The 26148-nt window shown below is 43.4% G+C and overlaps 1 protein-coding gene across 4 annotated transcripts in view; it reads left to right on the forward strand.

Annotated features, from left to right (window-relative positions):
- The window catches only part of gnao1a (guanine nucleotide binding protein (G protein), alpha activating activity polypeptide O, a), a 162090-nt gene that overhangs the window by 104015 nt on the left and 31927 nt on the right, over nt 1-26148 (forward strand). For all 4 annotated transcript variants that reach the window (XM_063005288.1, XM_063005290.1, XM_063005289.1 and 1 more), the window contains exon 4: nt 4643-4803. In XM_063005288.1, the coding sequence (XP_062861358.1) occupies nt 4643-4803 (161 nt within the window). The remainder of the gene's footprint in view (nt 1-4642; nt 4804-26148) is intronic.

Here is a 26148-nt window from a genome sequence, read left to right on the forward strand (position 1 = left end):
TTTGTCACACACACACACACACACACACACACACACCGATCAGCCATAACATTAAAACCACCTCCTTGTTTTTACACTCACTGTGTCCACTCACTGTCCACTCACACACTCCTACCTAGTTGGTCCACCTTGTAGATGTAAAGTCAGAGACGATCGCTCATCTATTGCTGCTGTTTGAGTTGGTCATCTTCTAGACCTTCACCAGTGGTCACAGGACGCTGCCTACAGGGCGCTGTTGAATGGATATATTTTTGGTTGGTGGACTATTCAGAGTCCAGCAGTAACAGTGAGTTGTTTAAAAACTCCAGCAGCGCTGCTGTGTCTGATCCATTATTACCAGCACAACACACATTAACACACCACCACCATGTCAGTGTCACTGCAGTGCTGAGAATAATCCAACACCCAAATAATGCCTGCTCTGTGGTGGTCCTGGCCATTGAAGAACAGGGTGAAAGCAGGTTTTAAAAGTATGTAGAGAAACAGATGGACTACAGACAGTAATTGTAGAACCACAAAGTGCTTCTATATGGTAAGTGGAGCTGATAAAATGGACAGTGAGTGTAGAAACAAGGTTTTAATCATATGGCTGATCAGTGTATATATATATATATAGGGTCAGCCATCGTACGGCACCCCTGGAGCAGAGAGGGTTAAGGAGCTTGCTCAAGGGCCCAACAGTGGCTTCATAGCAGAACCTTTCAGTTGATAGCCCAAAGCTCTACCCACTAGAATACTACTGTACAGCCTGATACAGCAAGTTTAAATCTAAACTTAATAGTAAATGATTACACAAACCTGGTAAATCAGTCCCTGTTGCTTCAGATTTTAAGTTTGCACACTATTTAGTTGTCAGAATGTTATTTAGAATGCAATCTGGTACCTAGCAGAGCTGTAGCATCAAATTGAAATTAAAAGTCATACAGTGTATTGCCAAAAGTATGTGGACATCTTACTATGAGCTTGTTAAGCATTGGTGGTGACGGGGCATGAACCAGCAATCTACTGATCACCAGTCCAGTACCTGATCCACTTACCCACCGCTTCCACTACGCTAATATTCATAACACTGATTCATCAGTTCAAGTCTTTAATGTCAAACACAGTCTTGGACAATTTAGTATCTCCAATTCACCTCACTTGCATGTCTTTGGACTGTGGGAGGAAACCGGAGCTCCTGGGGGAAACCCACACAGACACGGGGAGAACATGCAAACTCCACACAGAAAGGACTCGGACCGCTCCACCTGGGAATCGAATCCAAGACCTTCTTGCTGTGAGGCGGCAGTGCTACCCACCGAGCCACCGTGCCGCCCAACCATGTCTTTATGGAAAGGGACTTCCACTTAGTTGATTTATACATCTGTAAGCAGGGGTGGGGCTGAACCACCTAAACTCAATAATTAGGAGTCATGTCCACATATTATATGCTTGTGGCCATAAAGTGTTTATGTAGCTTTTATGGCTTGAATAATCTGATTACTGGGCAGTAATCAAACTGGCCTCTTCAGATTTCTCCATATAATCTAATTCCAGTAATTGAAGTATGCTGAATGCAAGACCCCTTACACAATTAACTGCAAAAATCTGATAATGATCACGCATACACTGTTACTGTGAGCTGCTTTCTTCTGTTTGTTTTTCCTCGGATTAGTTAATAAGGCCTGGAGCTTCTTTCTAGCTTGTCTTTATAACAATCTGAGAGTGATCATTTATTCTGTAGGATCGGTATGATTCCCCTCTGATAATCCTTATCTCCCTCTGAAGTGCTGAACACTCTGTTTTATCTACTCGTGCCTTTTTTGGAGACATTCATCCTGGTCTGTCTTCCCTTTTGTCTATTGTTCACATTTTGCTTTAGTCTCTGAATTGGCGTCTCTGTGGACAGAGAAGGAAGCTCAGCCTTTTTTCATAGCCGAGGGTCGTCCTCATCTTTGTTGCACAGACGAGCGAAAACCTTTCACAGTGGTTACCTGAGAATTATACTATACTTTGTGGAAGAAGAAAATAGCACACACTGAAGCAAAGGCACAGAAGGAAGTGCTGCAATAAATCTGCAGAGTGGCGGAAGAAGGAGTCAGTGATGGCTGACTATGAATAGCATGCTAACTTCACTCACTTTGAGTGGCTTTCTAGGCGGTATTCATTCGTACATATACACACATGCTATCATAGCCTGTATGCAACCTCACTGACTTCGCTCCTCCACTTGTCTACACCCCCTGACCTTTCTGCAGCTGGTGTCTAGCGCAGTCAGGATTTGAGTGACAGAGGGGTATAGCAGCAGGACTTTAAGACCTCCAGCATAAACTCTAGTGGAGTGTTTTGTGGGAAGGGTAGAGCAAGGGATAAGAAATAAAATGGGGGTCTTTTAAGCATGATACAACTCTCAGTGTATAAAATGTAGTACTTGTAGGACCTGACTTGATCAGTTTAATTTTAGGACCTGAAATTACATTAATAGGCCTACAAAACCAATGACAGAGTGACAGACTAGGTTAAGATAACAGGTTTTGGGTTAAATGGCCATAACTCAATTGCCAAGTCAAGAAATGGCAAGTGTGGCCGTTCAGGTGGCGCAGCGGTAAAAACACACACTGCACCCAGAGCTGAGATCTCGAATACATCATATCAAACCTTAGCTCTGCCTTCCGGCTAGGCTGAGCGGCCACATGAACAATGATTGGCCTATTGTTCATACATGGGTGGGATTAAGCCGGATAGGGTCTCTCTCTCATAACTAATGCAATTACGACATCTGCTGGCTGATTGATGGCGCCTGCACGGAGATGAGAAAAGAGTGCTGTCAGGGTGTGTCTCTCTGTACACAGTGCTGAGCTGCACGGCACTCGTCAAAGTGTAGGTGACAAGATGCATACGGCATGCTGCCCAAGTGTCGGAGGGGGCGTGGGTTAGCTTCGTTCTCCTCAATCAGAGCAGGGATCGGCATTGGTGGAGAGGAAGCATGATGCAATAGGGCAATTGGACGTGCTAAAAGGGAGAAAAAGGGGAGAAAATTCATAAATGATATATATATATATATAAATGGTTAGTGTGTGACCAGGTCTTTAACCTGAGAACAAATAGATTAGATAGATTTTTTTTGTCAGATGGACCTAAAATGCCCCCCGTCTCTCTCTCACTGTGTCGCTGTGTGTGTGTGTGTGTGTGAGAAAGGTTCATGGTGCAATATGGACCCATCCCACAGGAAGCATGTGAGATTAGTGGACTAGAAAGTGGGGCCAGAGGGATCAGAATCTATACACACACAGCTGTCTTGGCTTTAATTGACTTAATTCCTGGTGCTACCTCGTACCTCTAGTGGGACATTGCATAGAGCATTCTGTTCCCATCAGCCGAGCTAAAAGGGCAAATTCATAATTGGTATTTCTAAAAACTGTTCTGAGCTCAGCTGCCCCTGTTCTTCTGCTTCAGTAGTCATTACTTGGAAAAGGATCACACCTGATTTAGAGTCAGCTGATAGGCAGGGGCAAGACCGTGCCCTCTTTTGTGACTGAAATAGAACCGAGCAGTGCTGTTTCACCTATCGCTGAGAATGCCATTCATCATAACTCGGCTAGCGCTGCCTCAGATAAGATGTGTGTACAGTCGTGGAGATGGAGATGTACTACCATGTGTTACCATCTCCAAAAACAAACCATCTCTATTACAAATTATATAATCAGCTTAACTATTTGAGTGCCTCTTGAGTTAAATCCTTTAGGGAATTTACATGAATTTTACAGTGTCTTAGTATTTGTTGATCAGCCATAACATTATGACCACTGACAGGTGAAGTGAATAACACTGATTATCTCTTCATCACGGCACCTGTTAGTGTGTGGGATATATTAGGCAGCAAGTGAACATTTTATCCTCAAAGTTGATGTGTTAGAAGAAGGAAAAATGGGCATTTGAGCGAGTCGGACAAGGACCAAATTGTGATGGCTAGACGACTGGGTCAGAGCATCTCCAAAACTGCAGCTCTTGTGGGGTGTTCCCGGTCTGCAGTGGTCAGTATCTATCAAAAGGGTCATGGGCGGCCAAGGCTCATTGATGCACGTGAGGAGCGCAGGCTGGCCCATGTGGAAACCTTGGGTCCTGCCATCCATGCGGATGTTACTTTGCACGTACCACCTACCTAAGCATTGTTGCAGACCACGTACACCCTTTCATGGAAACGGTATTCCCTGATGGCTGTGGCCTCTTTCAGCAGGATAATGCTCCCTGCCACAAAGCAAAAATGCTTCAGGAATGGTTTGAGGAGCACAACAACGAGTTCGAGGTGTTGATTCGGCCTCCAAATTCCCCAGATCTTAAACCAGTCGGGCGTCTGTGGGATGTGCTGGACGAACAAGTCCGATCCATGGAAGCCCCACCTCACAACTTACAGGATTTAAAGGATCTGCTGCTAACATCTTGGTGCCAGATACCACAGCACAACTTCAGGGGTCTAGTGGAGTCCATGCCTTGACGGGTCAGGGCTGTTTTGGCAGCAAAAGGGGGACCAACACAATATAAGCAGAACATTGCATTACAGTCAGACCGTTGGCCTCTACTGTAATGTAGTTTGTTTAATTTTTACCATGCAAGTCATGATCATGATTATCAGCTAAAAATGTGTATTTGTGTGTTTTTGCAGGCTGATGCCAAGATGGTGTGTGACGTTGTGAGTCGCATGGAGGACACTGAGCCCTACTCACCAGAGCTACTGACCGCCATGATGCGCCTTTGGGCCGACTCGGGCATTCAGGAGTGTTTCAGCCGTGCCCGCGAGTACCAGCTCAATGACTCCGCCCAATAGTGAGTATTTTTCATTGTTTTATCTAACACCCCTCAGAATGACCATGGCATGTATATGTTTATGTATATTTCAGGTCCTTCATATTTCAGGTATTTCTAAAAGATCAAACCACAGCCAAGTTTTAGCTTTTTGGCACATGCAACTAGATTTCACTTCAAGTCCTTTGGAACTGCATTTATTTTATAATAAACATTAAGGACTGGGTTTGCTATATTACCATCCTTTCTTACATCATACTTTTACCTTAATTCTTTTCTTAATTCTAATTCGTAATGCTCTGTTTCTTTTTGTACCTAATCATAAACACACTATCGGTCAAAGTTCTGTCAGTTCTATCAGTTCTGTAGCATCTAGTCAAATTCCAGGGGGCGGCACGGTGGCTCAGTAGGTAGCATTGTTGCCTTACTGCAAGAAAGGTCCTAGGTTGGATTTTCAGGTGGAGCGGTCTCTGTGTGGAGTTTGCATGTTCTCCCCGTGTCTGCGTGGGTTTCCTCCCGGAGCTCCGGTCTCCTCCCACAGTCCAAAAATGTGCAGTCAGGTTAATTGGAGACACAGAAGTGCCCTATAGGTGAATGTGTGTGTGTGTGTGTGTGTATGTATGTGTGTTCCTTGCGCCCCCCCTGGTCCTGTGGGGGTCCTGACCATTGAAGAACAGCATGAAAGGGGGCTAACAAAGCATGTAGAGAAACAGATGGACTACAGTCAGTAATTGTAGAACTACAAAGTGCTTCTATGTGGTAAGTGGAGCTGATAAAATGGACAGTGAGTGTAGAAACAAGGAGGTGGTTTTAATGTTATGGCTGATTGGTGTATGTTAAAAAGGCTGTTTTCTTAAAATCATCTACCAATATTTTTGAGTTTAACACATGTCAACCAAGGAGTATATACAGCCCAAACAAGATTATATAAATACAGCTTATTTTTATCCAAGTATTTAGACTTAAAGTAAGTTCATTCAAATGTTTGAGCAGACCATTAAAGGATTAACCTAAAACAGCTACAGTTTTGGCTGGGAGAGTCTGCTTCTGGGAAACACTGAGTGCAGATGATGCGGAGGCTAATTTGTCAGCGCTGTTTGGGTTCACTTAGCAGAAACATTTACTGCAAAATCAATACAAAATTATTTTAATGAATCACTTGATCATTCATTCACTCTTCTGAAGGGAGTGGTCTTTTTAGAATGTTTTACAATGCCCCAATCCTAAAAGACATGAAGTGTCACTTACTGCTTAATTAAGTATGAACGAATCGAATTTTAAATCAAGTGTACACCAACCAGGCATAACATTATGACGGGTGAAGTGAATAACACTGATCATCTCTTCATCACGTCACCCGTTAGTGGGTGGGATATATTAGGCAGCAAGTGAACATTTTATCCTCAAAGATGATGTGTTAGAAGCAGGAAAAATGGGCAAGCGTAACAATTTGAGCGAGTTTGACAAGGGTGTCAAGGGTTTGTCAATTGTGATGACTAGACGACTGGGTCAGAGCATCTTCAAAACTGCAGCTCTAGTGGAGTTTTCACTGTCTGCAGTGATCAGTATCTATCAAAAGTTGTCCAAGGAACAGTGGTAAACCAGCGACAGAGTCATGGGCGGCCAATGCTCATTGATGCACGAGGGGAGCGAAGGCTGGCCCGTGTGGTCCGATCCAACAGACGAGCTACTGTAGCTCAAACTGCTGAAGAAGTTAATGCTGGTTCTGATAGAAAGATGAAAGAATACACAGTGCATCACAGTTCCAGGGCTGTTTTGGCATCAAAACCGGGGATCAACACAATATTAGGAAGGTGGTCATAATGTTATGCCTTATCGGTGAATATTAGTGTACATACATGACATTGTGAGTCCAGTTTAAGGACGGTCCGTTTCTGTACTGACATAACTGCAACTCCTACATAGACATGGTTAGACAGGTTTGGCGTAGAGACCCTCACAGACCTGCACAGAGCCCTGATCTCAATCCTATTAAACACCTAATGAATTGGAGCCAGGCCTTCACTCTGCCTGACCTTACAAATGCTCTTCTGACTACTAAATGGCCCGAATTTTTTACAGATGCACTCCAAAGTCTTGAAAGCCTTGGAGGCAGAAGAGTGGAGGCAGTCGGTCAGTTGTCCGCATACATCAGGCTCAATAATATAGAACTTGTGGAATATATTTTAAGGCACATGGTCACTTTTCTGTTGGCTTTTGGTAAGCCAATACTTTCTTTTGATTTGTCTGCTGTCTGCACAGATTCCGGATTGATTTAAAAAGAGAAGCGGTTTTTTCCTAGGCTTTAGAAAAGCATTAATCCTGAATTATTGCACATGGATTATTTTTAGTGGTTTAAAATTACTTTAGGGAATTGTCCGTGATTTCAGAAGCACTTATGTGGCTTTCTGATATACTGAAATCATGTGTTAAGGACATATTGTATCTAGAAGATAGAAGAGTAGAGGAGAGCTGGTGTAACTGAGATCACTAGTCACATGACAGTAGGAAAGCACATGGAGTTAGAAAGGAGTTGAATACATACTCAAAATGCATTTTTACATTTCCAGTATGTATCTTCAGATTCTTGTCCATTCACTTGTAATCTCTCACTGCCACATCACCCCACTGCTACATTCTCTTTACTGGCTTCCTGTAGCTGCCCGCATTCAGTTCAAAACACTGATGCTCGCCTACAAAGCCAAAAATGGTCCAGCCCCAAGCTACCTTAGAGCAGCGGTCCACCAACTTTTTTTGCACCATGGACCGGTTTCATATAAGATATAATTTCACCGGTTCGAAACTCTGTTGCCACCGGTCGGCTGTGCGCCATCTAGCGGGCATGATTGGCAGTGCCTGCAGCAGATACTATTTGGCCACCGTATCTGCAGGGTGGGGGCCGGACTATGTGTGGGTCTCCATACGCTGTGTAAGGACCCTGATTGGCGGAAGAGACTCCTGTGCAGAATGCAGGGGCGAGAAGAGGAGGTATGTACACGTGTCGGAAGAGGCGTGTACAGCGACGTGCTCTTCTCGGATGCAATCTGGCATCTCTCAGCAACGGAAGACAAAATTGAGTGCACTAAATTGGGAGGAAAATTGGGAGAAAATGCATTAAAAAAAAAAAGATATCATTTCACGGACCGGCGGGAGCTGGAGGATTTAAAATAGAATAACTATAAAATGGAAAATCAGTTTGAATCCTGAGCTTTTTTTTACGCAGCAGCGAGACACTGCTCCCACCTAGTGGTGATAAGTTCTGTTCTTCAATGGTTAGGACCCCCAAAGGACCACCACAGTGCAGGTATTATTTAGGTGGTGGATCATTCTCAGCACTGCAGTGACACTGCCATGGTGGTGGTGTGTTAGTGTGTGTTGTGCTGGTATGAGTGGATCAGACACAGCAGCACTGCTGGAGTTTTTAAAATACCGTGTCCACTCACTGTCCACTCTATTAGACACTCCTACCTAGTTGGTCCACCTTGTAGATGTAAAGTCAGAGACGATCGCTCATCTATTGCTGCTGTTTGAGTTGGTCATCTTCTAGACCTTCATCAGTGCTCACAGGACGCTGCCCACAGGGCGCTGTTAGCTGGATGTTTTTGGTTGGTGGACTATTCTCAGTCCAGCAGTGACAGTGAGGTGTTTATAAACTCTATCAGCGTTGCTGTGTCTGATCCACTTATACCAGCACAACACACACTAACACACCACCACCATGCCATTGTCACTGCAGCGTCCAATTAACCTGACTGCATATTTTTGGACTGTGGGAGGAAACCAGAGCTCCCGGAGGAAACCCACACAGACACGGGGAGAACATGCAAATTCCACACAGAAAGGACCCGGACCGCCCCGCCTGGGGATCGAACCCAGGACCTTCTTGCTGTGAGGCGACAGTGCTACCCACCGTGCCGCTCAGCATTTAAATTTACTGTAGTGTATGTTTAACTATGTTTAACTGTCATTGGGGCAGTCAAATAAAGTTACTTAAGTTTGGGAGAAAAAGACACGACCGAAACTCCTCCCAACTCCTAAATGACTATTTACTGCCTGTATATTTACCCATCATTCTCTTTCAATTCCTGCTTAATGAATCCTCACTCACATCCTCTCCATTTCCTCTACAGTTCTTCATGTTTTGTTTTTTCTAATTAAATAAATATGAAAGGTTGGGGGTGAGGGGTTGTCTGCCCAGCCCAACGTTCTCAGAGTTCTCTTCCCTTCCCTTACAGTGTCATAATCACTTTTCATTCACTACAGTTGAAAGTGTGGCCTGCTCTCCTACATCAATAATGCAAGAAAAAAAAAAATATATATATATATATTTTATAGTATATTCTGACAGATTTCAGCCACTTTTTATTAGTGTGAGTGTAGGGTAAATGTATGATTTTCTTTGTGCTACCGGCGTAATTGTGTGGGAGTGATTACTCATGAAAACCAAACAACTCTTTTGATAATTGCATTTCACTGTATATGATTCAAATTGGCTTTGAAAGTTGGATAAACTGTGACCTTTATAATATAATTCTCTCTATGATTTATGTCTAATCTTAAGACTTTTATTGTGGTTATACTTGGCAGATGGTCGGTAATACATCTGCACCTGCTGCTACGATGCCAGCAATATAAATGAGTAAGAGCAATATTCACTAAAGAAAATCAGTACCAAAGCCTCTTTACAGACAGAAATAAAACAATGTATTTCTAAAATAAATAGTCAGTTCACCTCATGTTTCTTTTTGAGGATGCCCACGAGCAACACACCAAATAAAAACAGCTAATCTTTAATGACTGTCTTGTCATTAAATGTAGTGGGTAGAGCTTTGTGCTATGAATTGAAAGGCTGAGAGTTCGGATCCCAGCTCTGCCATGCAGCCACTGTTGGATTCTTGAGCAAGGCCCTTAACCCTGTCGGCTCCAGGGGTGCCGTACAATGGCTGACCCTGTGCTCTGACCCCAGCTTCCAAACGAGCTGGGATATGCGAAAAGTGAATTTTGTTGCACTGTACACCTGTATATGTATATATGCCTCTTCCGACATGTGTACAGCCCTCCTCGTCTCGTCCCTGCATTCTGCACAGGCGTACTCTTCCACCAATCAGGGTACGTATGAAAATCCCACCCACACATAGTCTGGCCCTCACCCTGCAGATATGGTAGCCAATTTGTATCTGCTGCAGGCACTGCAAATTATGCCCGCCAGATGGCGCCCAGCTGACCTGTGGCAACACCGAGTTTCGAACCGAGGAGTTTTATCCTTGGTTATCCCGCTGCGCCACCTAAGCGCCATAAAGACGTTTTTTTATCTAGCCTTCCAATATAACTGTTTCAGGTCAGTGGGTTTTCTGTTTTTTATACTAAAGTGTTTTACGCCAAGGTCTGGGTAATGCAAATGCGATGCAAAGTAAGCCCAGCCAACAATGCAGAGGCAGTGTGACAGAAATTAGGAAGCACTGTGACAGAAAGCACTAAGGCTGAGATGGTTTGTTTCTTCCACTGTGAAACAGAACCCTATTTAGGTTCCTCTCAGATATTTGTTCTTGTCGTGGAGAAATGATTTACTTATTTAAACATTCATTTTTATTTTGGGTGGGCACATTGGCTCAGTGGGTAGCATTAGTTGCCTCACAGCAAAAAGGTCCTGCGTTCGATTCTTAGGTGGAGCGGTTTGGGTCCTTTCCGTATGGAGTTTGCATGTTTGCGTGGGTTTCCTCCGGGAGCTCCGGTTTCCTCCCACAGTCCAAAGACATGAAAGTGAGGTGAATAGGAGATGCAAAATTGTCCATGAGTGTGTTTGACATTAAAGACTGTCATGAATGTAACCAAAGTGTGTAAAACATGATGGTAAAATCCTAATAAATAATTACATTATTTTTATTTTAATGAACCACTTTATCCTGTCAGGGTTGCAGCAGGTCCGGTTCCATTCGAAAACACTGGGCGCTGGGCAGGAGTATCCTGGACAGGCCGACAATCCTAAGGCTTTGTTCATCTCCTGCTCAGACATAGCCAATCATGACTATAGACGCTGGACCACAGAGATTTAAATTGGATGTTGGCGGCTGTGGGCTAATGTAATACACTGCTGCACCACCCGACCGCCTTATTCAAACATAGCGCTAATGAAAAATGATGCTTGGTTGTGAAACTGTATTGATCCAGGGTGTGTTTAAGTAGTCCATAATGGCTTATAGTGTTTATATTTACTCGCCAACCATTTCAAATCAATACTTTACTATTGGTTTTCGTCATACTGTGTGCTGAAATGATGTGGTTTAAGATGCAGCCTATTTGCACATATGACTATGCAATAAATATAATCTTGTGCTGTTCTTTTGTTGATAGGATCGACAGTGAAGTTCAGATTTCTCATAGCTGTGCTCTTGACACAGAGACCATGATTTGTGTATGACTTTTTACGCTACCCAGGCACACAAACAATGCATCTTACTTTCTCTGGACAATCTGATCCCACTGTGGTTTACAAGATGTAACATAAAGTTCACGTACAAGTTCATTAAATTATTATTTTCCTCTGCACCCCATTTTTTTCAGAAAAACCCTGCTTTGACAGACAGACTGTTACCCATGTTTTAGGAACTTCTACTGACAGTTTGGTACTTTAGGGTCTCTTCCTGACCTTGGCAAAGACATACTGAGAATACAAAGCTCTAACCTACACCAATCCGCCATACCATTAAAACCCCCTCCTTGTTTCTACACTCACTGTCCATTTTATCAGCTCCACTTACCATTTAGAAGCACTTTGTAGTTCTACAATTACTGACTGTTGTCCATCTGTTTTTCTATATACTTTTTTTAGCCCCCTTTCATGCTATTCTTTAATGGTCAGGACCACCACAGAGCAGGTATTATTTGGGTGGTGGATCATTCTCAGCACTGCAGTGATACTGACATGGTGATGGTGTGTTAGTGTGTGTTGTGCTGGTTTGAGTGGATCAGACACAGCAGCGCCGCTGGAGTGTTTATCCCACTGCACTCCTTTAAGTTGAAATAGAGTGTCATTTGCAAGCCAGACCTTTCTGTCGAACATCACTGTGTGACCTCATAAATGCACCACACAAATTTCTACATTCTTATTAGGAAACATATGACATATTTATTAAAATAATTGGTGGCTTGGTGGATAGCACTGTCGCCTCACAGCAAGAAGGTCCTGGGTTTGATTCCCATGTGGAGTGGTCCAGGTCCTTTCTGTGTGTTCTCCCTGTGTCTGTGTGGGTTTCCTCCGGGAGCTCCAGTTTCCTCCTATTGCAGGTGAGGTGAATTGGAGATACAAAATTGTCCATGACTGTGTTTGACATTAAACTTGTGAACTGATGAATCTTGTGTAAGCAGTAACAACCTGTCAAGTCATGAATGTAACCAAAGTGTGTAAAACATGACGTTACAATCCTAATAAATAAATACAGCTGCCAAAGCATTGGGCTGTCTATTCTCTTAGAGACTTGGGTTTAAATCTCAGCAGTGCTAAAGGCCATTCAGGCATCTACAAGAGACATGGCGGGGTGGCAAAGCTTTGTGCTGGATTGTCGCCCTATCCAGGGTATTCCTGCCTCGCGTCCAGTATTTCACGGAACTGGGCTCACTACAACCCTGACCCTCTTTCAAGGTTTAGACCTCTAAGTCCGGTATTCAGCTCAACACACCATTGATGTGTACATGTGTTGACTTTCAGCCACAGCTGGAATCTGGGTACCAATTCCAAAAACCTTGAGTCAGAAGTGCAGACGGGTGATGCATGGAAAGCAATAAATCACCGCCGGTGTATACATGGGTCACGCCAGGCAGTGTCAGTCACACAAAATATTAAAACTAGGAAGGAAGTGTGGGGCATAATCAGTAAGTGCACAGATGTGTAGAGGAGTGCATGTCCTCACAGTTTTCCATTTCAGAGTCCTGCTGCTGCTCTGAGTGCTTTGCACTAAGTAGCATTTTTCCCTGATGATCTGTGCTGGATATTTCCATTTCAGCTTAAGGCTTTAAGGCATGGTTAATTAAATTAGGCTGACATGGCTCTGACTACAGTTTGAACATTTTTTATGTCCTTACCCCACCCTGAAGCCCTTCGCGCATCTCTGCAGGTTTTTGCAGGAGCTTCGTGATGTTGTAGTCTATGCAGGACTGATTCCCTGTATAAATGAGATGTAGATTTGCATTTTCAGCTTTTAGAACACTTACAGTATACAGTTTAAGCAATTTAGTGTTAAGGGCCTTGCTCAAGGGCCCACACAGGCAACCTGGCGGTGGTGGGGTTTAAACCAGCAATCAAAGACTGTAGGGAAAACCTTGCTTCTGATGTAATCATTTTTATCATCACATAAACACTGCCACATCACCCACTTCTGCATTCTCTTCACTGGCTTCCTGTAGCTGCACGCCTTCAGTTTACAACACTGATGCTCGCCTACAAAGCCAAAAATGGACCAGTCCCAAGCTACCTTCGCGGTCTAATCAAACCCCGCTCTGTACCTCCGAGCCACTAGTCTCGCTCGACTTGATCCTCCACACAGGACTAAAGGAAGACAAGCATCAAGGCTCTTCTCTGTTCTAGCACCCAAGTGGTGGAATGAACTTCCTCTGTCTGTCCGAACATCTGAGTCTCTTGCTGTCTTACTGAGCACTTAAGCTGACTTGTACTTACTTACTAAAAATTTTTTTTTCCATTTCCAAAAAGAAAAACAAAAAAAAAACACTTTGGTTCTAACAGGTTTGAGCAGATGTGTGTTCTTGGACTGTTGTTTACTTAAACATGAGAAATGAAATATTTACTATGGAAGCACTACTGTAAGTCGCTCTGGATAAGAGCGTCTGCTAAATGCAGAAAATGTAAATGTAAATTTTTACTATTCTTAAATTTACTAGGCAAAATGTACATACCTAAAAATGCTTGGTGATCGTATGCTCAGAGCTCTTTGAGGCCAGTACCTATTTTACATAAAATAATACCATAAAGTGTGTCGAGGAAATGCTTTTTATTATTCAGATATTTTAGTCAGGCTGTTTGGCAGAACTTCATCCCAATACTGCTCATCTCTTGCACACAGCACTTGCTTCCTCTGTATCAGACCACACAACAACTGTAACTATACCCTAAATGTCACCAGGTAATACATTACAAATTTCATGACACAGGTGCTCAGATGGCAAAACAGAGATGGGAGACTTAAGGCGCATTCACATGAGAAGCCGCATTAGGCAAGCTGTAGCCTAGTCGTTAAGGTACTGGACTAGTAATCCAAAGGTTGCTGGTTCTAGCCCCACCACTGCCAGGTTGCTACTGTTGGGCCCTTGAGCAAGGCCCTTAACCCTCAATTGCTCAGACTGTATGCTGTTGGATAAATGCGTCTGCTAAATGCCAAAAATGTAATTGTAACAACGCTTATGTGTCGGCTGTGCCGTTGTTTCTTATGGAGTGTGGCGGTGCTGCTTAGCTTGCCGCTGCCCTTTCCTAAACGGCGTGCACCGCTCACTTTTGCCGTGTTGGGTTGTGATTTTTGAGCTTGCTGTGGCCATCAAAGTTCACCTGATTGAACTTTAAGCTTTTCAAAGCGCCTCCAATTAGATGTGTTTGATATGACAGTAAAAGCGACTTGGGCGCATAAGAACATCTCTTAGTTAGAGTGAACAAAGCTTAACACTTTGATGCACAACCTGGGTCAAAAGTGACCCGACTGAGTTTTTATTTTCTATATCTTTGCAATAAATTAATTTCGTCATTCAAGCTTTCATGAATTCCTCAATTAACTTGATCATCACAAATCCTTATTTCAGTTTTATATTTTTTGTTTTTTTTATAAAAATCATTTTTGTATCACTACCCTTCTAATGCACAACATGGGTCAAAAATGACCCTTATGTATTTACTATGGAATTTGACAGGAACTACTGACATTTGTAAGTGTTTGTAATCAGAAACATATTTACTGATCTTTTGAAAGACAACCAAAGATTAGGCTCTTGAATCTTGAATATGTCCAATACTATTAGCTTGCTAGCTGTTAACATATTCTAGTATGGAACATTAAATGGTGAAATGGTTTCAAAATATATACCAAAAAGATACTCAGTAATACATGAAATAACATAGGAAACGAATATGGGTCATTTTCAACCCATGTTGTGCATCAGAAGAGGTTTGCTTAGCTTGTGGATCAAAGGGCTAAGGGCACATTCATATGAGAAGCGTCAAAACCAAGCTTTTGCTATGGAGTGAGGCACGCTTTTGCTGCGTTGAGCTTGCACCTCCAATGAGACAAACTGTTTGACATGACATAGTAAAAGTGATTTAAGCAGAACAACACTTAACGTGAACAAAACCTAACGTGACTTATTGTATTAAAACAACGAGCCAGCATTTTTATTAGTAGCAGCTTATGAGCAGTAATAATTAAAAGAGGTTTAGTGTTCCTATGTCATTCACTAAATACGTTGTCACATTAAGCTTTTTTTTAACAATAAGCGTTTTAGACTCTCTCAGAAAAGCTGATTTTGATTCTCACAATTTTTCAGCTATAACACAAGTTAAAAAGTAAAAAACAGTTGTCCACTCAGGTGGTAAAACACGCTAGCGCACCAGAGCTGACTTGTCGGTTCGAAACTCACCTCTGCCATCCGACTGGGCTGGGCGGCTACATGAACAAGGATTGGCTGTTGTTCATACAGGGTGGGAGCCAGATAGGGCCCTCATAACTGATGCAATTATGACCTCTGCTGGCTGATTGATGGCGCCTGCACAGAGTCAAGGAATAATGCGTTGATCAGGGTGTGTCTCTCCGGTTGCTGTGTCTTATCCACTCATACCAGCAACTCTGTGGGGGTCCTGACCATTGAAGAACAGGGTGAAAGCAGGCTAAAATAGTATGTAAAGAATCAGTCAGTAATTGTAGAACTACAAAGTGCTTCTATATGGTAAGTGGAGCTGATATAATGGACAGTGAGTGTAGAAACAAGTAGGTGGTTTAATGTTAAGGTTATCGGTGTATTCTTCATCCTCGCCCGTGTTACTGCTCTACCTCCAGAGCGCTTGGTTTCTTCACTAGGTTATCATACCATAAAAATGTCAGACCATAAAGCTGCTTGGTTTTTTTTTATAATGGGTTTTCTTCTGCTGTTAATTTAGATTTTGTAGTTTTTGTGCTTTTCTTTTTCCCTCATTTCTCTCTTAGTAATCTCTTGCCCTCTAATTTACTCTTATTCTCTGTTCGGAGATGTTCAGCCTCAAAAACAGAGCTCTCTCTCACGCTCTAATTCTCTCTCTCGCTCTCTTTGTGTGTTTGCTGATGGGAAGCAGCAGACATCGGGCTGGCTGCTGAGAGGTGTTGCCAGGCAAAGCACTCGAGAGGCAATAAGGGAGAATGAACACACAGAGAGAAAGAGAGAGAGAGAGGGAGAGGATGGCAGGAGGGGGCGTTTGTGAGGGGGGAGGGGTAGTAGAGCTGGCAAGCAGTCCGAGTGAAGAGCCAAACAAGCTTCCCATATTGAAAGGAGAGGGGCTGTGGGACGAGCATTTGCACCCAACCACTCCTCCCCTCCTCGTCCTCTCTGTACTCCACCCAGAGCCATCTGTGTGCACATATTTAATTAAGGATGCACTAATTGTAGACACCATGCGAACCTTTCTTTTATTGTCTGATGTTCTTTAAACTTCATGGACGAATTGGTCTAGTGAAACGTTTCAGCATTATTGTCTTTCTCGCTTTCCATGTCCAGTTAACATCACGCACTGCGTGATGTTAACTGGACATGGAAAGCGAGAAAGACAATAATGCTGGACAAGCTTCTGTGATGAATTTTAAGTGTCTGTCTTCTTTGTTTTGGATTGTTGGATCTGCACCTCCTTTTATAATGCAGCTCAATTCAAGTGCTGTTATTCTTAATACGGAATTTTGTAGCTTTATTGCTCATAGGCTGAGGCAGTGTGTCTGTGTTTGTCCTTTCAAATGCAAGGCCACTTTGGGTACCCTGTAGGTCACAAGGATGCTGACCTCGGGGACTAGTTTGACCTAGACCTTATTAATACAATTTGTAATACAGCTGCAGTTGTACTTAGATGTTTCATTCATTGTGGCGTTTAGGTGGTGCAGTGGTAAAACACGCTAGCACACCAGAGCTGACATCTCGAACTCGTCGGTCCGAATCTCAGCTCTGCTACCGGCAGGCTGGGCGCCTCCACGAACAACAAGGGTGGGAGCCAGACGGGATTCCTCATAACTGATACGATTACGACCTCTGCTGGCTGATTGATGGTGTCTGCAAAGGATTATTCGATCGGGGTGTGACTCTCCATACACAAAGCTGATCTGCATATGAACTTGCCTTGAAAAAATGCAGCCGGCTACTGCACACGTGTCGGAGGGGGCGTGTGTCAGTCAGGAGTGGAAGTCAGCATCAGTAGAGAGGAAGCGTAATGCAATAGGGTAATTGGATACGACTAGATTGGGAGGAAAGTTGGGGGGTGGGGACAAAAGGGGCAGGACGGTGGCGCAGCTGGCAGAAAAGGTGTCAAGTGTTCTGTACGTGTCCATTTGCATTTCCTCTCTTTAGATTGGTTGCTCTACATTGAACCTCTATGTGAGTAAGTAAATGAATGGGTTTGAGAGTGATGCTGTGTGATGAACAGATATCCTGTCCAGGCTGTGTTCCTGTATTGAGAAATCACATTTCTTCCTGGCTGCACCGGACTCACAGCAACCTTGACCAGAACGAAGCACAAATAATGACATAATGAATAATGACTAGTGACAATTAATTAATAAATAAATGATAAATGCCCCAATGTGTACAACCCTAAACAGTCTCATCCACTAAAGGAACACCCAGGTGCCACAGCGGGATATTCCGCTAGCACACCAGCGCTGAGATTCAGAACACCCCGGTTCGAATCTCGGCTCTGCTACCTGTCGGCTGGGCGCCATCCAGTGCATCCAGCAGGTAAAATTGGTCACCAAGTCTGCTGGGTGGGAAAGGACCAGACAAAGTGGGTGAGGTCTTAAAACGCTGCGTAAGGACTCCGGTTAGCACCTCGAGGCATTTGTGCAGAAGTGGATGAGCCACAGGTGTGAACCCAGCGAAGCACTAGTGAAAAAGAAGAGGTTGTGGGACCGCGTGTCGGAGGGGGCGTGGAGCAGGCAAGTATACCTTCCTGGAATGCATTTGGGGATCCCCAGCAGCGGAAAACAGATCGGCTAGAAAAAGGGAGAAAGTGCATAAATAAATAGAAAAAAACAAGCGTTACGCCCAGGTGGGGCAGCGGGATATTCCACTAGCACACCAGCGCCGAGATTCTGAACTCCTCGGTTTGAAACTCGTCATTGCCACCGGTCAGCTGTGCACCATCGAGCGGGCATAATTGGCAGTACCTGCAGCAGACTCTTAACTGGCTACCGTGTCTGCTAGCACGGCATGACTGGACTATGTGGGTGGGGTCTGGAAACGCTGTGCAAGGACCCTGATTAGCAGATGGAGACGCCTGTGCAGAAGCATGGGTGAATAAGAAAGGGTCCGCTAAGGACTGCGCACGGGTCGGAGGAGGCGTGAGGAGGAAATATACCTCCCTCGAATGCAATCAGGGATCCCCAGCAGGGGAAGACAAATTGACTAGGCTAAATCGGGAGAAAAAATGGGAGAAAATGCAGAAATAAATAAGGAAAATATAGTCTACACATCTGCAGCTTTTATTCATTTAGATTCCTGATCAAGTGAGTGGTGGGTTTGGGTCTGTCCAAAGAACACTATGTACAAAGTGGGAGCACAAGCTCAACACGACACCTGTCCGTGACAGGATATCTCAAACACATTTGCACCTAGTGGAAATGTAGTGTAACCACTTAACCTACTGACTTGCTCTTAAAAGGTGAGAGAAAAGCCCACGTGGGAACAGAAATGACACGAGAATGTTTTGCCCTCACCTAACTTCCTCTTATTTGTGCATATCTGGCACACTAACTGGTTTTATATTCTCATGCAAAAAGTCATTTAAAACAAGGTGAATACAAGGTAACAAAAGCACAGCTGGTAAATGTAAGGTTAAAGGCTCTGCAACACCTGTGTTGCCGGTATAAAAACATAATCGCCTTCTAATCTTGTGCTTCTTTCTAATATATCTAATAGGACAGTTGCTGTTTTATAGTTGGGGTTTTATGGGGTCTTTTTAAATAATGATCTTTTTTTCTTTTGTCTGCTTCCGTTCTACGGGTTGCCACAGTGGATCATTCTGGTCTGCATATGCCAAGTTCACACTACATGACTTTCTGAGTTGGTGGGTCGCTGTACAGTTCACACTTCAACTGGATCTCTTGCACTCGGGAGTCTTTTAAGTCGTTGTGGTTTTCACACTACACGACTGATCGACAATAGGGGGTTTCACACTACACAATCTAGCACCAGAATGAGTCAGTCTGGTCTCCCAAATTACATTTTGTCACAAAACAAACACGAGAAGTGACGAGGGGTTTAATGATACCACGTCCAATAAATGCATGTCAACAAGTAGCGAGGGATCAAAGTTGTTTGTGCGCTGATGTGCAGCGTAAAAGCAAGCAGGAAAAATAAATTAATCTGAGTGGATTTGGCAACATGACCAGCAGGGATTATCTGTTCTGTAATGAGTTGGAGGTAAATTAATATTTTTTTGCAATGCATTGTTGGTATTATGGTTTGGCGTGGATGATAAGGTTACAAATACTGTAAAACTTGAGTGTATGCTGATGTATTCTGATAAAAACTATATCATGCCTCTGTCTCGCGTTTCTACACTCCTCCCCAGGGTTTCCAAACCCTGTATCTTGCGTTATCATTGGCTGTTGTTCGACACCGCACTGCCAGTCGGCCGACTGATCCAGATATCTAGCATGCTAGATATTTTTCTTCAGCCGCTTAGATTGAGTTGTTGAGTAGTTCACACATAGCCGAGTTGCTCCCGAGCTGCCACATCTAGCAGCGACCAGTCGGCGAATGAAAATCAGGGCAAAAATCGTGTAGTGTGAACTAGGCATTACCTATTTAAGCAAGTCTTTACACCAAATGCCCTTCCTGATGTAGCCCACTTTATTTCTTCAGGCATTAATGGCTTCCTAAATGCTGAAATATGCTGAAATTTGCTGACATTTGGACATGGTTTACCCATTGTGCAGTTGGAAAGGTGGAAGTTAAAACCATTGTTATGACTATATCTTAGTGTGTGCAGAACACACTGTGGGTCGGTTCGAAAACCTAGTGAGCTCTCTACATATACACAGTACAATATTTTATGTCATCCTACGCGCTCTCCTGAGAAGAAGACTGTCCGAATTCTTAGATAACGAAAAATGCTGCCTACTAAGTTGCCTTAATTTTAAACGATAATCTGACTGAATGACAAGGGAACATTCGATCTTCCTAAGCAGTGAAGGCAATCCCAGCATTCACTGCGGCACATTTTTGCTCACAAAAAAATACAAATATAGCAAACAAATACGGAGCAACGAACAGAATTCTTTTCAAATATAAATAAATTCCAATAATTTATTTTTTATTTGTATAAAGGGGTACAAGTGTAAATTATTATTATTATTTTTTATTTATTTATTTTTATTTTTTTATAAATTTAGCACGTCCAATTTCGTCCCATCTATCATCCTCTCATTAGTGCGGATTCCTGCTCCTGATTGGGGCTGACGAGGCGGTTCCACGCCTCCTCCGAAACGTGCACAGCCAATCGACCGTCTTATCACCCACACTTGACGAGTGTAGCGTGGCAGAGTACTGTGCACGGAGGATCACACACTCCGCCACACCCCCTCCCGTCTCCATACAGGCGCCACCAACCAGCCAGCAGAGGGCGCTACCGCCCCATTCCTGAGAGAGCATCCCCTACGGTCTCAAGTCCCGCCCCCCACCCGGACAACAGGCCAATCGTTGTCCATAGCCGCCCAGCCTCGACCGTGAAGGCAGAGCTGGATTCGAAACGACGCTCCTTCGAAATCCAGCTCTGGTTGCAGCGCGTGTCTTTTACCGCTGCGCCACCTGAGCGGCAGTGTAAATTATTTTTGACTCGTCAGTGACAGTTTAACCGTTTTCGGTACACGGAAGGCATGCTAGTGGGTTGTGTCGCCTTAGCCCATTGGTTTGAATGGCCTGTAGCTAACTGTGTTAAAACTGCAGTGACGTAATCACTGTCTAAGTAGTGCGTCTGATTAACCTGCCTTATAAGTTCGATATCCTAACAGAATCCTCTCTACTTAGGTAGGCAGTAAGGCAGCTCACTAGGTTTTTGACCAGACCCTATGAGTAGTATTCACACAGAAGTAACATGGATCGAATGAAGGATGTAATGAAAGGCTTTGTTTGATTTTGACTTGAGGGACTCCTGTTTAGGTTGTTACATTTAAAATTGGTTTGGAACAGACTCTTTAATGGTCCTAAAATGAATGGTCAGTATCCACAATCAACATGGACTTTAAAACAGGGCTAATGGGCAGGTTTTGCTCTAAACCATCTCCAGCAATGCAGTACTTTTAATGAAGTCAGTTAATGAGGACTGCTCTGCCTGCATTTACGTCATTCTGGATAAAAATGTACCGAAAACAAACTGCATATTTATTCTTCTAAACCACTGGGAATCAGGGGTTTCAGTGAGATCGCAAGGAATCATCAAACCAATATTAAATAACACTGTTTGGACAAATTATGTGGACCTGCCATGAGCATTTGTACGAAATTGCCCACTCAATATATAGCTAGAACAGTCATCACTCGTCTGTAAGGCTTTCCACAACAATTTGGAGCTGTAACAGGGGTGGACACGCCTCACTATTGAAGAGTGAGGCGAATCTACACACCTGCAAGAACAGAAATAGAACTCAAGTTGCACATTTTTAATCAAGGTTGAACAATGCTGTGGCCGAAAAGTTAGTAACAAAAATGGGACAGTCACAAAAAAAAGGTGGCCACATTAATAGAAACAATAGAAACAAAAACATCCCTGCTATTAATGGAGGCAGTGAAGAGAACAAGGATAGTACAGAACTGAAAACTAGATGTCCCAATATGACAGGCTAGTGGCCATCTGAAAGAGAAAGATAGGAAACTTTTAGAACCTGCCGGTTTGGCCAGGCCCTAGCAGGACCCCGTAACGTAACGTACTGGTGGGCCCCCTCTGAAAAAATCCGCTCTCCCAGGAGGGATTACGTGATGATTCAGAAACACCATTACATATAGAATAACTTCCACCTGAAGCGAATTTATGCTTGCGAGGCACAGTTGCTTGTCAATTAGGAGAGACTGAAACATCAATCATCTGTGTGTCCGTGTCCCCTCTGATGGCCAAAAATGGCAAAACAGAAGGACTTGACTATTCAGCAGCTGCCACGTTAGAGAAGCGTGTACTTGTAACGTCCCACACTGTTGTTGAAGGAAAGCTAATACGAAGAGGGTTTATTGGAGTTGAGGTCAGGGCTTGGTGCAGGCCACTGGAGTTACTCCATCAAACTCATCAAACCATGTCTTTATGCTGTAACAGGAAAGGACTTTTCACAAGCTATTGCCACAAAGCTGGCAGTCATATCCAATTACCCTGATTGCATTACTCTTCACCTCTACCGATACAACCCTCCACTGCTGACTGAGGAGCTTCGCAACTGACACATGCCCCCTCCAACACGTCTGCAGTACTGACTGCCTCTTTTCACCTGCACAAGGCGAGTTCATATGTGGATCAGCCTTGTGCATGGAGAGCCACACCCTCATCAAACATTATTCCCCAACTCTGCGCAGGCGCCATCAATCAGCCAGCAGAGGTCACAACCACACCGGTTATGAGGAACCCTGGTCCGGCTCATTTCACCCTGAACAACAGCCAATCGTGTTCATGTGGCCGCCCAGCCCAGACGGATGGCAGATCTGAGATTTGATACGATGTATTTGAAATCCCAGCTCTGTTGTGCTAGGGTATTTTAACGCTGTGCCACCTGAGCGGCTATCATTCCTTTTTTAACATTAGCATTGGGTTAAAACATGGTCATAAGGAGGAGTGTCCATACTTTGGGTCTTATGTTGTAGTAAATGCTGATGGACAGCCCTCTTTTCTTGGAATGGTGCGTTACTGTATCATTTTTGCATTAGGAATAAGATAGACTTTATTGTCATTGTAGTTATACATTGAGACTTTGTTTGGTAGCTCTCAGTGAGACCAGCAGCAATAATAAAATACAAAATAAGATAAAAACTATAAAATTATAATAAAAAATATATGACTTGGTACAACACATAATAAGCTAAATTATATGAAAGATATATACCAGTATATACATGGTAATTATGGATATATACACAGGGTTTGAATAGTGATACATGGGGTTTAAATAGGATTTATACAATTTAATCACTCAAAAACTGCACAAGCGTTCAGATTTCTGATCATAGATGGACAAAATAAGCTGTTCTTACTGCAGCCTGTCAATGTTTGAACACATTTTTAACCATGATTTACAGTTTTGCTCTGTTAGCCTGAGCAATAATTTAGTGCCGACATGTGAATGGCATGTGCGGTTACCAAGTAAAGCTGCAATCTAAAGAAAAACAGAGGGAAGTATTTGCATCGCATGCTGTTTTGATGCAGCGCTTCTGTCCTGTCAACGTTCAAATTTAAGTTCCTCATTTAGAAACACTTGTCAACCTGGTTTGCATGCAACTCTCTGATCGGCCTGCGCTAAAGTGATACATTTTCCTTCCGGCAGGGTTAGGATTGGGCTATTTATGATCTTTCTTCTGCATATTCTGCTCGCATTTTTGTTATCTCCCTGCTGACCATATTCAAATTATCTCTGATATTTAAGTCTAGCTTTGGTCACCTGATTGGCTGGTGTTCAGGTAGGTTTGTTTGCTGTTTGCTTGTTTCTGTTCTTCTAGTCATGTCCAGTTCCCAAGTGTAACTCCACTGCTGGATGCACTACCTTTTTTCTGACCAAGAAGCACAGTAAATTATCACCACTGACATGGTGGTGGTGTGTTAGTGTGTGTTGTGCTGGTATGAGTGGATCAGACACAGCAGCGCTGCTGGAGTTTTTAAATACCGTGTCCACTCACTGTCCACTCTATTAGACCCTCTTACCTAGTTGGTCCACCTTGTAGATGTAAAGTCTATTGCTGCTGTTTGAGTTGGCCATCTTCTAGACCTTCATCAGTGCTCACAGGACGCTGCCCACGGGGCGCTGTTGGCTGGATATTTTTGGTTGGTGGACTATTCTCAGTCCAGCAGAGACAGTGAGGTGTTTAAAAACTCATACCAACACAACACACACACTAACACACCACCAGCATGTCAGTGTCACTGCAGTGCTGAGAATGATCCACCACCCAAATAATACCTACTCTGTGGTGGTCCTGTGGGGGTCCTGACCATTGAGGAACAGCTTGAAAGGGGGCTAACAAAGCATGTAGAGAAACAGATGGACTACAATCAGTAATTGTAGAGCTACAAAGTGCTCCTATGTGGTAAGTGGAGCTGATAAAATGACAGTGAGTGTAGATACAAGGTGGTTTTAATGTTATGGCTGATCTTTAATATATGAAATGATCAGTCAAAAGCTTTATTTTATGTTTACTTGTGTTGCCTTAATTACAAAATTTATTTGGAGGATCTGACAAACTAGCAAAAATAGATTAAATCAGAAGGGGACAAATACTTTTTCACAGCACTCTATGTGCTTAAATTAGTTAAGCTAAATACTAATCACTAATAAAGGGGAATCAGAACAGTATTTGACACAAGTGGATGAATAGAACACAACCTTTGTCAGCAGTGTGTGGCACTCTCTGGCAGTGGGCATCCAGCTTGTGTCATTTAAGTAAATTCATGCCTCAGTTCTCAGGTAGACATGAAAGCGGCAGTGCCCTTAAGCAGCCCTGTTGGACACAAGATCACCAATTAAACTTTAATGCTTCCAATAAATCCCAGTCAGGACTACGGCGCTCTCTACAGTTACTCAGCTGTATTGCATTTGCCTGTTGGCTCTGTTTACTAGCTGCATGCTCAACTGAAAGTCATTTGGGAGTTTTCCATTTAAAAGCCTTAATGCAAACTCAATGCCCCAGGCATCATAAAAGCTCCGTCAGCCGTTACACCCTACGCCTGCCGGTCTCATGTGTTTCTCCCTTCTTTTCTTTTTTCATGTCGTGTGCAGCCTGCACCTCAGCAACTAGAGTCTTCAGGGGCAGGAACTAATGAGCTGCAATGGGGTTTCTGCACTGTGAGACCACAACTGGGGCAGCTTTGGCACAGCCCCACATCGTATTAGCAATAACTGTGTTATCAAACATTCATCAGTCATTTATTAATGATTGAACACACTCAGCGGGAAGCTGAAGGCAGTGTGCAGTAACGCTCCACATGTATGAGGCTTGGCAGGGTGAGCAGAAGGGATGTGAGAAAATAAACAGCGCAGGTGGAATGTTCGCACCAGGCTGCTGAATTCTGCAGCTGCACCCAGAGCCAATGACTTATTGGGAATGACACCACAACAGCACAGATAAGGAGTCTGAGTTATTGAGGAAGATTTTGTATCTTGTGCATATTGCATATTGATTGATTTTACACCATGCGTGCTCAAGTAAATTACACGAATACATTCGGATCATCCGCAGTACAGCTGAGATCGGAGTAGCTCAGTGGATGATTTTATTTTATTTTCTAACTCCATTTCCAGCCAATTTACACCGACTGCACAAAACTCTTATGTGTAATGTAAAAGACAAGGCATCAATTCTTCAGTCGAATGCAATTTTCTACTCAGTCGGTATAAGTACGACTCTAAATGTGAGAATATAAATGAAGTGTTTTTACAGTGCTGCACATACACATACACGATCAGCCATAACAACTGTCTATTTTATCAGCTCTACTTATCATATAGAAGCACTTTGTAGTTCTACAATTACTGACTGTAGTTCATATATTTCTCTACATACCTTTTTAACCTGCTTTCACACTGTTCTTCAATGGTCAGGACCCCCACAGGACCACTACAGAGCAGGTATTATTTGGGTGGTGGATCATTGACCACTGATGAAGGTGGTCAAACAGCAGCAATACATGAGCGATCATCTCTGACTTTACATCTACAAGGTGGACCAACTAGAAAAGAGTGTCTAATAGAGTGGACAGTGAGTGGACACGGTATTTAAAAACTCCAGCAGCGCTGCTGTGTCTTATCCACTCATACCAGCACAACACACACTAACACACCACCACCATGTCAGTGTCACTGCAGTGCTGAGAATGATCCACCACCCACATAATACCTGCTCTGTGGTGGTCCTGTGGGGGTCCTGACCATTGAAGAACAGTGTGAAAGCAGGCTA

The sequence above is a fragment of the Trichomycterus rosablanca genome, chromosome 11 (assembly GCF_030014385.1).
Source record: "Trichomycterus rosablanca isolate fTriRos1 chromosome 11, fTriRos1.hap1, whole genome shotgun sequence".
NCBI classification, from domain to species: Eukaryota; Metazoa; Chordata; class Actinopteri; order Siluriformes; family Trichomycteridae; genus Trichomycterus; species Trichomycterus rosablanca.